At 34.3% G+C, this 17,627-nt stretch overlaps 1 protein-coding gene across 1 annotated transcript; it reads right to left on the bottom strand.

Annotated features, from left to right (window-relative positions):
* Window positions 1-14,168: 14,168 nt before the first annotated feature.
* Window positions 14,169-15,140, bottom strand: LOC141659944 (uncharacterized). Its single transcript, XM_074466887.1, has one exon. It carries the CDS (start codon window positions 15,138-15,140, stop codon window positions 14,169-14,171), a length of 972 nt encoding a protein of 323 aa, XP_074322988.1.
* Window positions 15,141-17,627: the final 2,487 nt, after the last annotated feature.

Raw genomic sequence — 17,627 nt, forward strand, 5'->3', positions numbered from 1 at the left:
TTCAATTACGTGTTTCATAAATACAAGAATCTCATGATCGTATTCATAATATTTATTGTTAAGGCAAGAAACGATTCCTATTCTAGATTTTCTAGGGCACATCTTATATTTATTTAAGTTCACCTAAATCTATCATCGCATGGTAAACATAGGCATATATCTCGTATATAAAATTAAATAAACAAGTAAATGTAAAGTGCAATAAAGTAAATGTGTTTGGTTATGGCCCCATCCTATGTGATCTTTATCAAGCTCATGATAAAGATCAAGGTCAATCTAATATGGTGATGGAAATAAATACAACTACTTATTACATAAGTCTTCTTCTTTGTTTAGACTTCTTGTATGCCTCGTCTTCTTCTTTGTATCACCTCCATTGGATAGCCTTCTTGAGTCTTCAATTACATTACATGATTGAAAGTAAAACTAATCTAATGAACTTACAAGAATTACTCGAGTTACATTCGAGATTTATGATTACAAAGATTGACGACATGCAAGTCGTATTTAAAACTAAAACCAAAACCATTACACTAAGGTCGAGAGACCATAACCATCCACCATTCTCATACAACACATAAAAGTATGTTAAAACACATAATCTGATCTTAACATATCATATTATCCATGATCTAATCATAAAAAGAATATATGACAAAAATCAGAAAAATCAGAAAAATAAGAATCACTGTTTACGGGCAGTAAACGGCGTCAAACGCCTTACAGACAAGTCGTTGATAGCTTTAGCTATCAGTTTTGTTCAGACGCTCGTTTACCTATGGAATAGGGTATTCATTTGCGTAAATCGGACACCGACCCAAATTTCAGCAAATCTGCAGCAGCCAATTCAGAATCCGTATCTAATATGATTCTCATAATTAGAACGAACATAAATCATGTATATATCACTATATATACAGATTATATAATCATCTTATGATTATACAACTCATATAAATATCATATATTCAAAATCATACATATATAAGCATATTATATCAACATCAAATCATGGTGAATCACGTACATGCTCATATATCGAAAACAGTTAAACACATAAACGAATTAAAAACTTTTCGCAAGTAGCTCTGATGCCATTGAAGGGTTTTTAGCACATAAACGCAGCGAAAACGTAAATTTAAATCTTAAAAAAAACCGAAACCCTCCGCAGGATCCATGCGAAAAATAATATTTAATTCGTAGTTCAGTATGTTTACCTTAAGAAGCTTTACGTTAATGGAAAGATGTAGGTCTTTAATGGCGATCCAAAAACGATGAACGGAGATCCTTAGCAGCTGCTTCTCAAGTGTGAAGCACTCCACTGGTATCCACCAAGAAAACGATGTAATGAAGGAGCAGGAGATAAAGAGAATCAGGGTTTTGTAAATCTTTTTGGTTGAGGCAAAAATAGGGTTTATAATAGTATATTTATAGGCAAAATTTCCAGCTGAAAATTTTCCCATAAAATATTATTATTATTAACCCTTTATTATTCTCACTAATAATTAAAACACCTTTTAATTATTAATCCTTTTTCTAAACTCTTTAGAAATAATTCTCTCACTTGATTTAATTTCCAAAAATTAAATTCTTAATTAATAATATTAAGAACATTTTCTTAATTAATTTATAATCAATTAAATCTCATTTAATCAATTATTAAATTTTCCAATTAATTATTTATTTCATAAATAAATAATTATCAGCCATTATTAATTAATTCCTCCACCATTAAATCATTCTCTTTTATGGTGTGACCCTGTAGGTTCAATATTAAGCTGGTAGTAGAAATAAATAATAATAAAACTATTTTATCATTATTTATATAAATTCTCTAATTCATCAAATATGATTAATTAATTAATCATATTTATTTTACATCGTGAGGGATACTTCTCAGCATATCGCGACTATCCGGATAATACGAATTCACTGCTTAGAATACCAAGAACCTATTCAGTGAGTAGTTACCGTACAATTAATTCCTTCTACCCTGCAATGTCACGATTAAATACAAGGTATGGAACTTGTGTCAAGCCTATCTTATTTAATCACTTGCTTTCCCATTCACTATGCTTAGTTCTATTTAATGTAAATTAGAAACTCCTTTTTAATTTCATTCACTCTGGCCAGAGATTCCTGAACTAACATAAGTGGATCAGCATTGAACATTCTCTTCCTACACTGGAAGGAGTAGATCCTTTATTGATCATACACTATCTTCGTGTACAAATTCCTATACCCAGTAGAGCCCTTATAATTATCCCTTGAGACTAAGAACTAAACCAAAGCATAGTTCAGTGTACACAAGATGACTATGATGACCTCAAGTCTAAGGATACTTGTACAACTATCACTATGTGAACAACTGCTGACACGTGAGTGAACTCCATCAGTTGTTCAGCTGTGTGAGTCATGTTCAGTGAACTTATTCTATAATAAGCACCTAATACTAGCTATAGTGTCACCACACAAATGTCTATGAGAACATACATCCTTTATAATGAAGCAAGCATAGTATGTACCGATCTTTGCGGATTATTAATTACCAGTTAGTAATCCTACGAACAGGAACTATTTAAGTTTAGAGTTATCATCTTTTAGGTCTCATTATTATGATCTCATCACAATCCATAAAAAGCTTTACTCTAAACTGTGGTATATCTTATTTAAACATTTAAATAGATAGAGCCCGCAATAAAAAAACAAGCCTTTTATTAATATTAATGAAATCAAAACAGATTATATAAAAGTTATTCCTAAATCCTCATACATGATTGGACTTATGACATATCTCTTTCAAAGACCCTCACCACAGAATCAAAGATGAATGACAACTCTTTCCTTAGATTAGTTTTGTTCAGGCATGACAAGTTGATTCTTCCACCATAGTTGATGAAGTCCAGAAACTTAGTTAGCTCATCAGGAGTTGGCACCTCCACCAGATTTGCAGTGGGTAATCCCAAAGCTAGGTTCACATCTTACTCATTAAACTCAATTTGTTGTCCTCCAACTGAGGAAGTCACCACCATAGATATAGAATTGTCATTCGTCACAGTCCTTAACACAACTGTAGTCCAAAACTCATGCAACACATCCAGGTACAATACTGGATTAGCAGTCAAGGCCCCTGCAATGTAAGGGCAACTCCAAGAGTGGAAGGGGTTTTTGGCCTAAATCTTGGCCTAAATTTGGACCGAGGCAACTCTCTATTCCTACAGTTCGGTCTAAATTTTGGCCCAAATTTATGTATCAATATTTTATTCTTTCAACTATTAATATATTATTATTTTAATGTGTTGATATTAATTCACGTACCTATTAATTCAATTAGACGCGGAATGAATAAAATCATCTTAATTTCAAACTTAATAAATTTATTAAATTAGAAAAATATTACACTTAAACAAGAAAAGTGAAGAAACATTAATGTTATATTTAATTAACTAAAAGAAAAGTAACAAATATTAAACTACTCCGAATTAGTATATTGTTCCCACAAATGCTCGATTAATGAATTTCCACAAGCAATATGAACTTCTTTATTTTTAATATATTATTAATTTAAATTAAAACAATTCATGGTGTTTAATATATTTTTTGTTAAATAACTATTATATATATATATGTGAAAATTTGAAAAAAAAATTAAAAACTACTTAATATATATATAATAACATTCAATTAACAAATTAACGAATATGTAAAACATAAAAAGATAATATTTAATTATTAAAAAGATTTAGGTCGGTGAATAGTGTCGGCCTAAATTTAGGCCGACACTATTCACTGGCCTAAATTGGAATGAGGCAATAGACCACTGTTGGGTAGATTTGGACCAAAATCGGTCCAAATTTAGGCCAATAGGCCACTCTTGGAGATGGCCTAAGATTCAGACATAAATTTCACAAACCCCTTGAAGCTATCAGGGGCTTGGTTAGCATCAGTAAAAACAAAATAGTTTGTTCCTTTCTCTGGGATAGTTGCTCTAACATTGTTTTGTGCCATTGTAGTTTAGTGAGTGAGAAAGGGTAAGAAGAATTTTTGAGAAAGGAGTAAAAATGAGAGAGAAATTGTTTTTTTTTGAAAGGCTAGGTCACTTGAGATCTCGAAAGTTGTAAGTATGTATATGTATCGAGAAGTCTGGGTATTTATAGTAAAAGTAAATGACTTGTCGAGAACTCAAAAACAGACGTTTGAAATTTATCTATCGAGAAGTCATTTTAAGAAATGAAGTACATATCGAGAAGTCATTTTAAATTACTCTTATAGAGAACTAAAAATTGACTTATTGAGATGTCAAATAAATACCCAGTCTGTCCAAAAATGGACTGATTTAATTCCAACTTTTATTTGAATAAATTCAAAATAAAATTAGAATAAATTTTCCAAGAGTATTTTACCAAAAGAATTTATTAAATTAAATTATTTCAGTTCTGAGTTATTGATAAGTCAAAAATTGTACTTGTAGAGAACTCTGTGAATGAACACTGCTAGAGAACTCTATAAGGACTTATCGATAAGTCATATTTAAGCCTATCGAGAAGTCACTCGAGAAGTCATTAAATTGACTGCTCGAGAACTCACTCGAGAAGTCCTAAAATGACTTGTCGAGAAGTCAATTAGACTTATCGAGAACTCAATTCTCTATATACTTTTGACCAATATAATTCTGCCTTATGTTAATTTTACATATTAAGGATGTAAATTTACAACTGAGCAGTTTACTTAGAATTTGAAAAATTCCAAGTTAAATTTTGAATTTGAAAAATAAATATGCAGAGATTTCTGAAATATTTATAATTTATACTTCAGTTAATTTCCAATTTAAATCAAATAAAGATTGATTTATTAGAAATTAATCTGCTGCAAAACATTAGCTGAGTTCTTGCCTTAGGATGAAGAATTAAGCATTCCAATTTCACCTACAAGTCTAGTGAAAGTTGCTTCATCCAAAGATTTAGTAAAAATGTCAGCTAGTTGTTTTTCTGTTGGAACAAAAATGAGCTCAATGATACCATTTTTAGCATGTTCTCTAATAAAATGGTACCTTATATCAATGTGCTTTGTTCTAGAATGATTAACTGGATTAGCTATTATAGATATATCACTAGTATTGTCACACATGATAGGAATTTTGTGTAACACTAGGCCATAATCCATTAGCTAATTTCTAATTCAAAGCACTTGAGCACAACAACTTCCTGCATCTATGTATTCAGCCTCAGCTGTAGAAGTTGATACATATTATTATTTTTTGCTATACCAGGATACAAGTCTTTGTCCAAGAAATTGACAGCTTCCACTAGTACTCTTCCTGTCAATCCTGCATCCAGCAAAATCTGCATCTGTGTAACCAATAGCTTCAAAACCAGTTCCCTTAGGATACCATAATCCTAAGTTTAGAGTTCCCTTCAAATTTCTGAAAATCCTCTTTACAACCATCAAATGTGATTCTTTTGAATTGGCTTGAAATCTTGCACATAGACATGTAGCAAACATGATGTCTGGTCTACTTGCAGTTAAGTAAAACAATGATCCAATCATCCCTCTATAGCTTGAGATATCAACACTCTTGCCCTGTTTTATCTTCATCCAACTTTATTGCAGTAGACATATGTGTAGATGCAGGTGAACAATCAACCATACCAAACTTTTTCAATAAATCCTTGACATATTTAGTTTGGCTGTGAAGATCCCATCACTTTATTGACTGACTTGAAGTCCAAGAAAGTAACTCAGTTTCCCCATCATACTCATTTCATATTCACTTTGCATAAGCTTAGAGAATCTTTGGCAAAACTTCTCATTTGTAGAACCAAAGATGATATCATCCATATAGATCTGAACTAGAATCATATCCTCACCATGTTTCTTGCAGAAGAGAGTCGTGTCGATAGTGCCTCTAGTAAAACCATGCTTCAATAGGAATTCTGAAAGTGTGTCATACCAAGCTCTAGGTGCCCGTTTTAGTTCATATAGAGCCTTGAGTAACTTGTACACAAAATTTGGAAATTCCAGATCTTCAAAGCCAGGCGGTTATTGCACATAAACTTCTTCTTCTAGCTCACCATTCAGGAAGGCACTCTTGACATCCATTTGATACACTTTAAAATTTGAGTGTGCAACAAATGCTAGAAAAATCCTTATTGCTTCAATTCTTGCAACTGGAGCAAAAGTTTCATCATAATCAATTCCTTCTTCTTGTGAGTAGCCTTTTGTAACCAACCTTGCTTTGTTTCTGGTAACTATACCATTTCCATCCATCTTGTTCCTGAACACCCATTTTGTTCCAATAATGCTTCTATTCTTTGGTGCAGGAACTAATTTCCAAACTTTATTTCTTTTAAACTAATTCAGCTCTTCCTGCATGAAAGATATCCAATAAGGATCCAGTAGAGCTTCATCAATTTTTTTAGGCTCTACTTGAGATAGAAAACATGCATGTAGGCACTCATTAACAGCTGCACTTCTAGTCCTCACACCAACAGTAGGATCACCAATTATTACTTCTCTAGTGTGACTTCTATCCCACTTTCTTGTATGAGTTTGTTGACTTGTGCCTTCATCATTTTCTTCATTATTGGTATGACTACTAGATTCTTCTTCTCTTTCTCCCCCTGAGTTTGTGCTATCAAATTCAGGTGTTTGAGATGAGCTTCCATTTCCATGATTTTCTTGTTCAGTAGACTCTTTATTTGTCTTCTGTTGTGTATCAACTTCATCTTCCCCATCACAATCACTATCAATGTTTAGATTTTCAAATACAAGGGTTTCAGCTTCATTTTCATTAAGGAATTCCAAGCCTGGACACTTGTCATCATCAAAAGTCACATATGTGCTTTCCATAATCTTCTTTTGATCTATCACATAAACTTTGTAGGCTGTTCTTTCCAATGACTATCCCAGAAAGACTGTTTCAAAGACTTTTGAGTCAAATTTTCCTACATATTCACAGTTGTCTTTCAAAATGTAACACTTGCTTCCAAACACATGAAGATGCTTTACAATAGGCTTTCTTTTAGACATGATTGAGTAAGGTGATTTGCCATGTGCTTTGTTAATGAGATATCTGTTCTGAGTGTAACATGCAGAATTAACAGCCTCTTCCCAGAAACTTATTGGCAACTTGGCATCTTGCAGCATTGTTCTAGCAGCTTCAACTAATGTTCTGTTCTTTCTTTCAACTACTCTATTTTGTTGAGGTGTTCTAGCAGCTGAGAATTCTTGAATAATGCCTTTACTTTTGCAGAATTCACTCAAAGTTGCATTTTTGAATTATGTTCCATTATCACTTCTCAATCTTTTTACACAATTGTGATCTTCAGCCTATTTTTCTATCTTCTTGATGTGCTCAATAATGATGTGTGGAGATTCATCTTTAGAGTGCATGAACACTACCCAAGTGTATCTTGAGAAATCATCCACCATCACAAGTGCATAGTTGTTTCTTGAAATTGATAAGACATTTACTGGCCCAAACAAGTCCATGTAAATAAGTTGCAATGATGCACTTATAGAATTCACAGTTTTTGACTTGTGACTTGATCTTTTCATTTTTCCTTTCTGACAAGCTTCACAAACTTCAACTTGAGCAAACTCCAATTTAGACATATCTCTAACTAACTCCTTTTTGACCAAGATGTTAATTGTCTTGAAATTCAAGTGAGACAATTTCTTATGCCACAGCTTGCTTTGTTCTTCTGATGCCTTAGTGTAGAAACAACAAATTCCATCCTTATTTGTTGAGTCTAAGTCTGCAACAAACAAGCTTCCTTTCCTTGCTCCTTTCAGAGCAACTTCACCAGTTTTCTTGCTGATAAAAGTGCATTCTTCTTTGTTGAATAAAATTAAAAAGCATTTGTCTGCAAATCTACTAACATTGAGAAGATTCACTTCAAGACCAGCTACCAGTGCTACATCATCAATGACAATATTTTCAGAAATAATCTTGCCATATCCCATTGTGAATGCTTTGCTGTTGTCTCCAAAGGTCACCAAAGGGCCAGCTTTCTCCTCAAACTGTGATAGCAGGGCTTTATCACCTGTCATATTCCTGGAACATCCACTGTCTATGATCTAGATGACTTTCTTCACTTTACCCTGCACACAATGAGTTTAAAGTATGTTTAACAACCCATGCAGTATTGGGTACTTTCTTCTTGTTAACTGATTTAGCAGAAGTAGAATGAGTAGTTTCAGATAAAATAGAGTTCATTGACTGGTGAGCATTTTCCCTTTCTGTTGTAAACCCAATTCTTGTTTCTTTGATGTCTACTCTCAGTTTGTGGTAACTTTTCATCACTTTCAAGTTGTAAGGAATGCAGTCAAACTTGTCACAGAAGGAGTAGGGATCATTTGCATTTATTTTATTGTATTTGCAGGCTCCTTCAGTTAACTTGCCAACTGCCTTTTTACAAAGGTGAGTTAGGTAATTCGCTGAGCCACATTTTTCACATTTCTCTTTTGGAGCATCTACAACATAAGCAAAGTTGTTACTTTTGTTTATCCCTATTTTCCCATTTCTATTTTTCTTTTTCTTTCTTGCATCTTCAGTTTTGGTTTCTTTAACAGGTGTCTTTGGACTTTGTTTATCCATGAGCTTCTCTTCAGTATTGGAAGACTGAGTTGATTCTGCAGTTTTCTTCTCTTTGTCCTCATCAACAATTTCTTGCTTGATAATCAATTCTTTTTCACTGAAGTTGACTTCACATGCCTTGAACATATGTGATACAACCTTTTTCAGTATAGCTGGAACATTTTCATTAACTGTTGCTTTTCCTTTGTCACCTATCTCTTTCTTCTTGTTGTTCAAGGCATCATAGTCAAGACCAATATCAATATTTGCACATGGTTTGTTTTTCTCATGGTATTGTCCAACTAACTCAGATGCATTTCTGAAGGACTTCAACTTCACCTCATTCTTTTCCAGCTTCTCCCTTAGCACCGCTTCAATTTTATTTGCACAAATTCTTCTTGCAGGCATATCAACTCACTTTTTGCTTTTGACAAAGGTATTTTCTTAACCTTTTTCTGAAATTAATTAATAACTCATTTATTAAATATAGAAACCCCTTTTTTGAACATAATGTGAGAATTTATTGGCGTCAACATACCTTTTTAATTACAGTCGGGAAGATTACCATGTCCCGAGGCCATGCTAAATATGAGCCAACAGCTTGGCGGACCGTCTCTATTTCACCACGTACGGGTACGGGAACCAAGGCTTCTTCTTGGATGCTGCCGTCCACCAGAACACGAACACATCCAGCTGGCATAGGCACTCCATGTATTGATTTATTCATATCTGAGTCTTCCAAAATTATGCCAAATGCAACCTTGTTCTCAATATTGTCCACAGCCAGCTCACATTTTTTTGCACCCTACATTTATAAGGGAAGACAAAAAATAAATAATTTATGCAAGCATGTGTTGTGTGCACTATCACATATTGATACTAGTACATGCTTCTTACCTTTGGGTCAGATGGATCTTTATCAAAAGCAATACATTCATCATCTTTAGCCACCAACAATTCCTTCGCAATAATTGGTTTTACACCTTCATCAAGGATTCCATGACATGATGCTGCTTTCTCAGATAAATTTGGAGAAAATTGAGCCTTTAGAGCTTCAATCTGTGCCGTGAATTCCTTCTTTAATCTATCCATCTCAGCATCCCTCTGTCGATCACGGTCCATCAACTCAGCCTTTGTAATTCTTGTTCGTTTCTCCTTAGGCAAATTGAAAAACAATGTTGGGGTGACAAACCCTCCAACGCCTCGAACCCGTCCTGAATGTTCAGGAGTTTCCAGGGTCGTGCTCAACACATCTACAACACCCAATGGTTGAAATTCTCCATTTTCCTTCTTCTCCAGTAAGGCGTCCTGTCAACAGAAAATAAGAAAACAAAAAGTAAAATTACTTGCTTCGAAGCTTGTAAAATCTACTAAAATATTTTACTTACAATTTTGGCATTTATTTCTTCCACTTCTTCATCATATGTCCCATCTTTCTTCTTACGGCCCTTTTTCCAAAAAATCGCCCTATCTTTCTTCTCCCCAGGCTGCAACCTCCCTGCTTTTATCTGTTTAAAATATAGAAATAATTAAAATCCATGAAAAACAAACAGAAAAGCAGACAACATTGATAATCACTTACTTCCTCTTCTTGTAAACTGATATACCCTTTCCTCGACATGCGGTGTGGATATTTCCGCTTTTTCACCCGCTCGCTCTGATCCTTACGCAATGGCTGTAGAAAAATACCAGTTTTTACTTGCACATCATAATTAAATATAAACAATATTTATAAAATTTTTATACCTCCCACTTCTTCGAAGTCCTATCTGCAACAAATTTTTTCCAAGCATCCTTGCTCACATAGGAATATTTCTTTGGAGGTTTCCTGAGCTTTTTCTTCTGTCCAACAAACGGCATAACATAGTCGGAAGTCAACATAGTTTTGAATTGCCTCCACTTCACTCCTGCCGACTTTAGCACCAAAGCCTCACATTCGGGAGGAATTTTGAATGTACTATGAAAACAATTAAAAACAGATTTAACAACAATTAAAAGCCTAAGAACATGTACAATTAAAAGCCTAAGAACATGTACAATTTTTACCTCAACATCAGACCATAAGTTGGCTTTTAATTCCCGATCCACCTTAGGACAGCTTGCAATATCGATTGGAATCATAGTTGTAGCTAGCATCCCAATGTAGGACTGAAAGTTGTGTCTAGTATCTCCTTCAGGCTCTCTATACATATTGCATCTGACTTTAATTTTCTTTCCCTGAGCTTTCTTGATCACGACTTTGTACATTCTTGAAATACCTTGCGCAGATCCATACCGCTCTTTTGAAGTTTCAGTACTGGTTGCTGGTTGAGTTTCTGTTTCATTTGGTGTTCCTTTTGGTCCTTCAGACCGACCACTGGCAGCTGTTCTAAATTCCCTACTTCTCTTCGGCTTTTTCTGCTTCTTAGCTGCTGGTACAAAGTCAACTGCTTTAGTTGTTGCTTCTTTTGGTTCAGAATGATCAGATTGTTCTGCTGCTTTGATCAGTAGAGGCAACTCATTGGCTTCCTCGGCTGTTTTAGATTCACTACTTTTATTGGACTTTTTCTGCTTCTTAGCTGCCATATCAATCCTTCAATCTATAAAGTGTAAAAAAATATTAGATATGCAGATATATATATAAATAATTAAATATGCAGATATACATCCAGATAGAACATGAATAATTAAATATGTAGATATAGAACATGAATAATTAAATATGCAGATAATTAAATATGCAGCTAATTAAATATGCAGATAATTAAATATGCAGATAATTAGGTATGCAGATAATTAGATATACAGATAATTAAATATGCAGATAATTAGATATGCATATAATTAGATATGCAGATAATTAAATATGCAGATAATTAGATATGCAGATAATTAAATATGCAGATAATTAGATATGCAGATAATTAAATATGCAGATAATTAGATATGTAAATAATTAAATATGCAGATAATTAGATATGCAGATAATTAAATATGCAGATAATTAGATATGCAGATAATTAAATATGCAGATAATTAAATATGCAGATAGAATATGAATAATAAATAATCAACTGATATAAATATGTGTATTAAGCGAAACGTGTAAAGTAGAAGTGCATTCATACAAAATGGTAACATAGTACATTAAGCGAAACGTATTAACTCTAAAAAGAGAATACACACAACATAGTACATACTTTTACAATATATAAATATATTGTTTAGTTTTTAACCCAAATTCCCGCAACATTTTCTCTAACCCTATGCTCCATATCATCAGCAACATCACATGCCGGGATAGTAGAGCAAAATGGCTGATGCTCCATTGTCGTGTCTCCTAGGTCATCTTCATTGTAGATATCGTGATAGTCTCGAGTCGTGGATTTTAATACAATGGACCAGGAAGCATCAACCGGATCTTCTACATAAAACACTTGCTTCACTTGATCAACGGAAACATATTTATCCTTCTTCTGAACCTGTCGACTAAAGTCCACAAGCGTGAAGCCAAGATGATCCACTTTGATACCTCTGTCATTCGATGCCCATTTACACAAGAATAAAGGGGCTTTGAAATCGTGGTAATCCAACTCCCATATTTCTAGAATGATGCCATCAAACATCATATCACTCTCGACCGGATTTAAATCCCTAGCACTACAAACTTGAACCATCTTAGCAACTAAACAAACACCGCTGTTCTGAACAACCCTTGGTTTATCACGATCTTTTGTGAAGTACCGAACTCCGTCAACTAGATATCCTTCGTAAGTCAAAACAGAATAAGATGGTTTGGCAACCAACCATCATATCATTTCTGAAACAGCGGCGCGGTTTTCCTTAAGTTCACTCCTAACCTGTACACATTGTCATTAACTACATATAAGCCACTTATTAATTATATTAAATAAAACTCACAATAAAAGTCAGAATAAGAGAAACCAACTTTTCTTTCGAACCAATCAGCATACAACCGATTATGTTCTCCCATGAGCCAATGAACACTCTTTTTCTTTCCTCGATGAATTTCTTCAAGATACTCCTTATGCTTTCTGATAAAAAAACATCTATTATATTCACTCACAAGAATACTTACCGAAAAGATATGGTTTTACAAGAACGAAAACTGAACTTACATTATATAAGGAAATACTTCAGAATTGTTTAACAGGACAGTTAAATGTGCCTCATCTCGCTCTTTCTCTTCGACTTCCTTCATCTTCACAACAGATAAGGGACCAGAAAGCCTGACTTGGTCTTTGGGAACACCAGCTGTTTTGAAACTCTCTTTAAGAAACTCGGTGTAGAATTCTACCGATTCCTCACCAAGATAACTTTCGGCGATACAACCTTCCGGATGATAACGGTTTCTAGCATAACTCTTCATCACTTTATTAAACCGTTCAAACGTACATCCACCTATACACACTGGTCCACACATACGCAATTCCCAAACCAAGTGGACTATGAGATGTATCATAACATCAAAAAATGAGGCATGAAAATTTTTTTCAAGCTCACACAAGGTCAATATCACATCTGACTGCAGTTTATCTAGTTTCGAAACATCGACTACTTTGCTGCACAAGGAGTTGAAAAAGAAACACAATCGTATTATTGTAACCCTAACATGTTTCGGAAGAACGGATCGAATTGCAACCGGGAGCAACTGTTGGAGGAGGATGTGGCAGTCATGGGACTTCAGCCCATAAATCTTTAAATCAGCCACGGACACGCAGTTTTAATGTTCGATGCATGTCCATACAGAAGTTTCATATTCAAGAATGACGACAACATTGTTCTTTTTTCAGCCTTTGATAAAGTAAAAGCAGAAGGAGGCAAGTAGGTTTTATTTTCTCCTACTTGTGGAGCTAAATCAGCCTTAACACCCATGTCAAGCATATCACGATGAGATGCCTCGCTATCTTTTGACTTATGCCGCATATTTAACAGTGTCCCCATCAGATTATCACACACATTCTTCTCGATGTGCATAACATCGAGATAGTGACGAACGTGGTGAAACTTCCAATATTCTAACTCAAAAAAAAATAGACTTTTTCTTCCACGGACAATCAACCTTTTTGGACTTCTTTACTTCCTTGCCATAAGAAAATTTAATTCGTTCCTGTTGTGCTAACACTTCTTCACCAGAAAGGGGTGGACGTGGTCGCCGAAGCTCTTGTTCGCTGTTAAAAGCCAACTTTTGTCTCCTATAGGGGTGATGGTCAACCAAATATTGACGATGGCCTTAATAATACATTTTTTTACTATGACTTAAATATTTGGAAACGGTGTCGTCACCACATATGGGACAACTCTTGTAACCCTTATTAACACAACCAGACAGATTTGCAAAACTAGGAAAGTCATTTATGGTCCACATCAAAACTACTTTTAAAGTAAAATAGGATTTACTATAGGCGTCATAGACATTTGGTTCACCTTCTACCCAAAGCTTTTTCAAATCATCGATCAACGGCTCTAAGTATACGTCAATATCATTTCCCGGCTCGTGCGGACCAGGAATTAATATTGATAACATTATAAACTTCCTCTTCATGCATAATCATGGAGGAAGATTATAAGCTACCAATACTACTGGCCATCAGCTATACCTATTGCTTAGGCCATTATTAAACGGGTTTATACCATCTGTTCCTAAAACTAATCGAAGGTTTCTTGGATCACTAGCAAACGAAGGCCACCGATAATCAATATTCCTCCATGAAGGAGAGTCGGCCGGATGCCGCATCTGACCATCATTTGACCGTTGTTTTGAATGCCAAATCAACTGTTTAGCGGTATCAGGAGATTTAAACATTCTTTTAAACCTAGGAATGATAGGAAAATACCACATAACCTTGGCTGGACTATTTACCCTAAGTTTACCATCTTTCGCAACCTTCCAGCGAGATAAATGACATTTAGGACACTCAGATCCATTAAGATTTATACACCTGTAGAGTATACAATTGTTTGGACATGCATGAAATTTAATGTACTCGAGGCCCAAGTCAGATAAGGTTTTCTTTGCCTCATACGCATTAACCGGTAACACATGATCTTGAGGAAGAAAAGAACCAACAGAAGTGAGAAGATCAGTGAAGGAGCTATCGCTAATACCAAACCTAGATTTCCAATTATGTAGCTTTAACATTGACTCTAACTTCGTACATTCACTGCCCTTAGACAAAAGTTTTTCTGCATCAGCTACAAACCTATTGAAGTCATATGAATCATGATCGTCCGAATTATAAGTAGCTTCACAAACGTCAACAGTTTCGGATTGAGCATTTTGCTCCTTAGGTAGAAATGTACTACCGACAGATGACCTAACACTCTTAGAACTAGTTTCTCCATGCCAAATCCAATCAGTATACCCCAAACTAAAACTTTTTTCATATAAATGACCCCGTATTACTTTTACGTTATATTTTCTAAAATTACCGCAATGCCCACAAGGACAAGGGATGTTATTAGGATCCTTTGAGTTCTCTTCTGCAAATATTAAGAAACTTTCAACACCTATCTCATATTCTAAAGAATCCCTGTCTTTGAAAATCCACGACTTATCCATTTATTTTTAAGACAAACAGCAACCTAGCAACCTACCTGTTTGTGATTTCAAACATTAAGAAGTAACGCTTAATTGTTTACTTATTTAGGATTAAACATAATTAAACATATAAATTAATTAGGGATATAAATTAAATATACGAATGCTTGTAATATGAATGCTTGTAATACGAATGCTTGTAACACGCATAATTAAACATATAAATTAATTATTACAATTATATATGTTTACACATATACAATTCCACACCTAAACTAAACAAGAACATAAATAAGAACATAAACTAAACAGGATCCATACACATGCATCTATTAAAATTAAACAAGAACATGTATTAAATTAACAAAACATAAAATTAACACATGAAACAAGAACATGCATTAAACACTTAAAAAAAAGAACAAGCATTAAACATATGCATCTATTAAAGTAACAAAAAATACACATGCATGTGAAATCTTACCTAATCGAGCAAACCCCCTTCAAGTTTAACCAAACCCAGCTCCAGAGACCGACCTGTACAAACAAACTCGATTAAAATCAAAACATAAAATTTGAAATTAAATTCGAAAAAAACTTACTTTTCACACACTAATCGAGTAGTCCACACTTCCTTCAAGGCTTTTCAGCACCAATCAACCTCGGTTTATGAATTAATCGAGCTTAATTCATATAAATTTAGGGGTTTTAGGTTAAAGAGAGTGAACAGTAAGTTTTAGGTTAAAGAGACAATGAGAGATGAGAGAGAAAAGAGAAGAGAGACAAGACAGTGAGAGAGAAGAGAGAATGAGAGAGAGAGAGAAGAGAATGAGAGAGCTGAGAGAGAGCATAGAAGGGGGGAAACAGTTTTGTTTAATGGGGGGAAACCGAAAATAAAAAATTTTGGTTAAGAGGGAATTTTTTGGTGTATTAACGGGGGAAAGAAAGAAGCGGGCATTTTTTATTTTTTTTAAAAACGATTATAGACATCGGTTGGTTTAGATACTGATGTCTTACAATACCTTTAACATCGGTTTGAAAGCAACTGATGTTAAAACTGCTTTTAACATCGGTGACATTTCTAACCGATGTTAAATGGGTGATGTCATAGGCACTATTTCTAGTAGTGTCTTTACTATAATGTTAGAGAATTTTCGAGCCAAATAGGCCATTGACTGATCTAGCTCATCCAGTTCATCAAGAGTGTAGAACTCATCTTCCTCCAATTCCAGAATAAATTGTTCCTGTGAATCATATATTCTTTGCTCACTTGTTGAGGCAACTGGAGTTTGAGATCTTGGCTCATCATTAGATGTTTGGATTTCATTGACAATTAAAGCACTTGAGCCAACTATTACATGTCCTTGTCCAGATCTCAATGATTTCCTTTGAATCATTTCTTGTTCATATGTTTTAAGAATTCCATTTAGAACTTCCAGTGTTATTTTGCTCAAGTCTCTCCCTCCCCTGATTGCTGAGATTTTCTGTTCCAAATGATTAGGGAGAGTAAACAAGAACTTTAATTCACTTCTTCAGCTTCATAGTATTTGTCATGGAGCTGCAAGTCATTTATCAGCTTATTGAACCTTTCAAACACATCTGTTATACTTTCTTTTGGCTTGGCCATGAAACCCTCATACTATGAAATCAGTATCCTTCTTTGATTCGATCTAACTTCTTCAGTACCCTCATAGAGTATTTCAATCTTTTCCCATATTTGGTGGCAGTATCACAGTTGACAATGTTGTTGTACATCACTTTGTCAAGTGACTCAATCAATATCAATTGCAAGCCACTATCCATGGAAACTTTCTCCTTTTCAGGCTCAGAATACTCAGAAGGATCTTTTGGAGTATAATGAGCTGGAATAACCATATCACCATCTGTTGATTCTTCAACTCTAACCATAGGAGTGAAGGGCCCATTCTTGAGAATCTGAATATAGAGTGGATTGGCCATCCTGATAAATAACAACATTTTCTTTTTCCAAATAGTGTAGTTAGCTTTGTCAAAGGTAGGAATTTTGATGCTACTGAATTTCTGTGTATTCATTCTTCCAAGATCTTGAATCTGTTTACTTTCAGATTTTGCTCCGATACCACTTGTTTGGAAATGAATAACACACGGGGGGGGTGAATGTATTTTATTGTTTTTAAGCTTTTCTAGAATCTTTTATGGTTGAACAAAGTAAATTAAATCTTGTACTGAAAGTGTGTTCATGCAGAAATTAAACTTGCAAGAATAAAGAACACAAATCTTCAAAACTCACTTAATTTTATATTAAAATAAGAATATTTTGCTACAAAATTTCTAGGCTCTTTGTTGATAAAGAGCTTAGATTTTTCTTGAGATTGTTACAAGATTTTCTATCTAAATTGTTATAACTGGCTAAAGGACCAGTGTTAACTTTATAATTCAGTTAGCTGCTGGTTTACACAGTGTATAATAAGACATGCTATTAGCTTTTGTAAACAGTCACTTGTCATTTCCATTTATAGAAAAGTATAT

This window comes from Apium graveolens, chromosome 5 (assembly GCF_009905375.1).
Source record: "Apium graveolens cultivar Ventura chromosome 5, ASM990537v1, whole genome shotgun sequence".
NCBI classification, from domain to species: domain Eukaryota; kingdom Viridiplantae; phylum Streptophyta; class Magnoliopsida; order Apiales; family Apiaceae; genus Apium; species Apium graveolens.

What these genes read in the sequence shown, in the direction of transcription:
- LOC141659944 (XM_074466887.1), bottom strand. Translation starts at nt 15,140, where the DNA reads ATGGATAAGTCGTGGATTTTCAAAGACAGGGATTCTTTAGAATATGAG.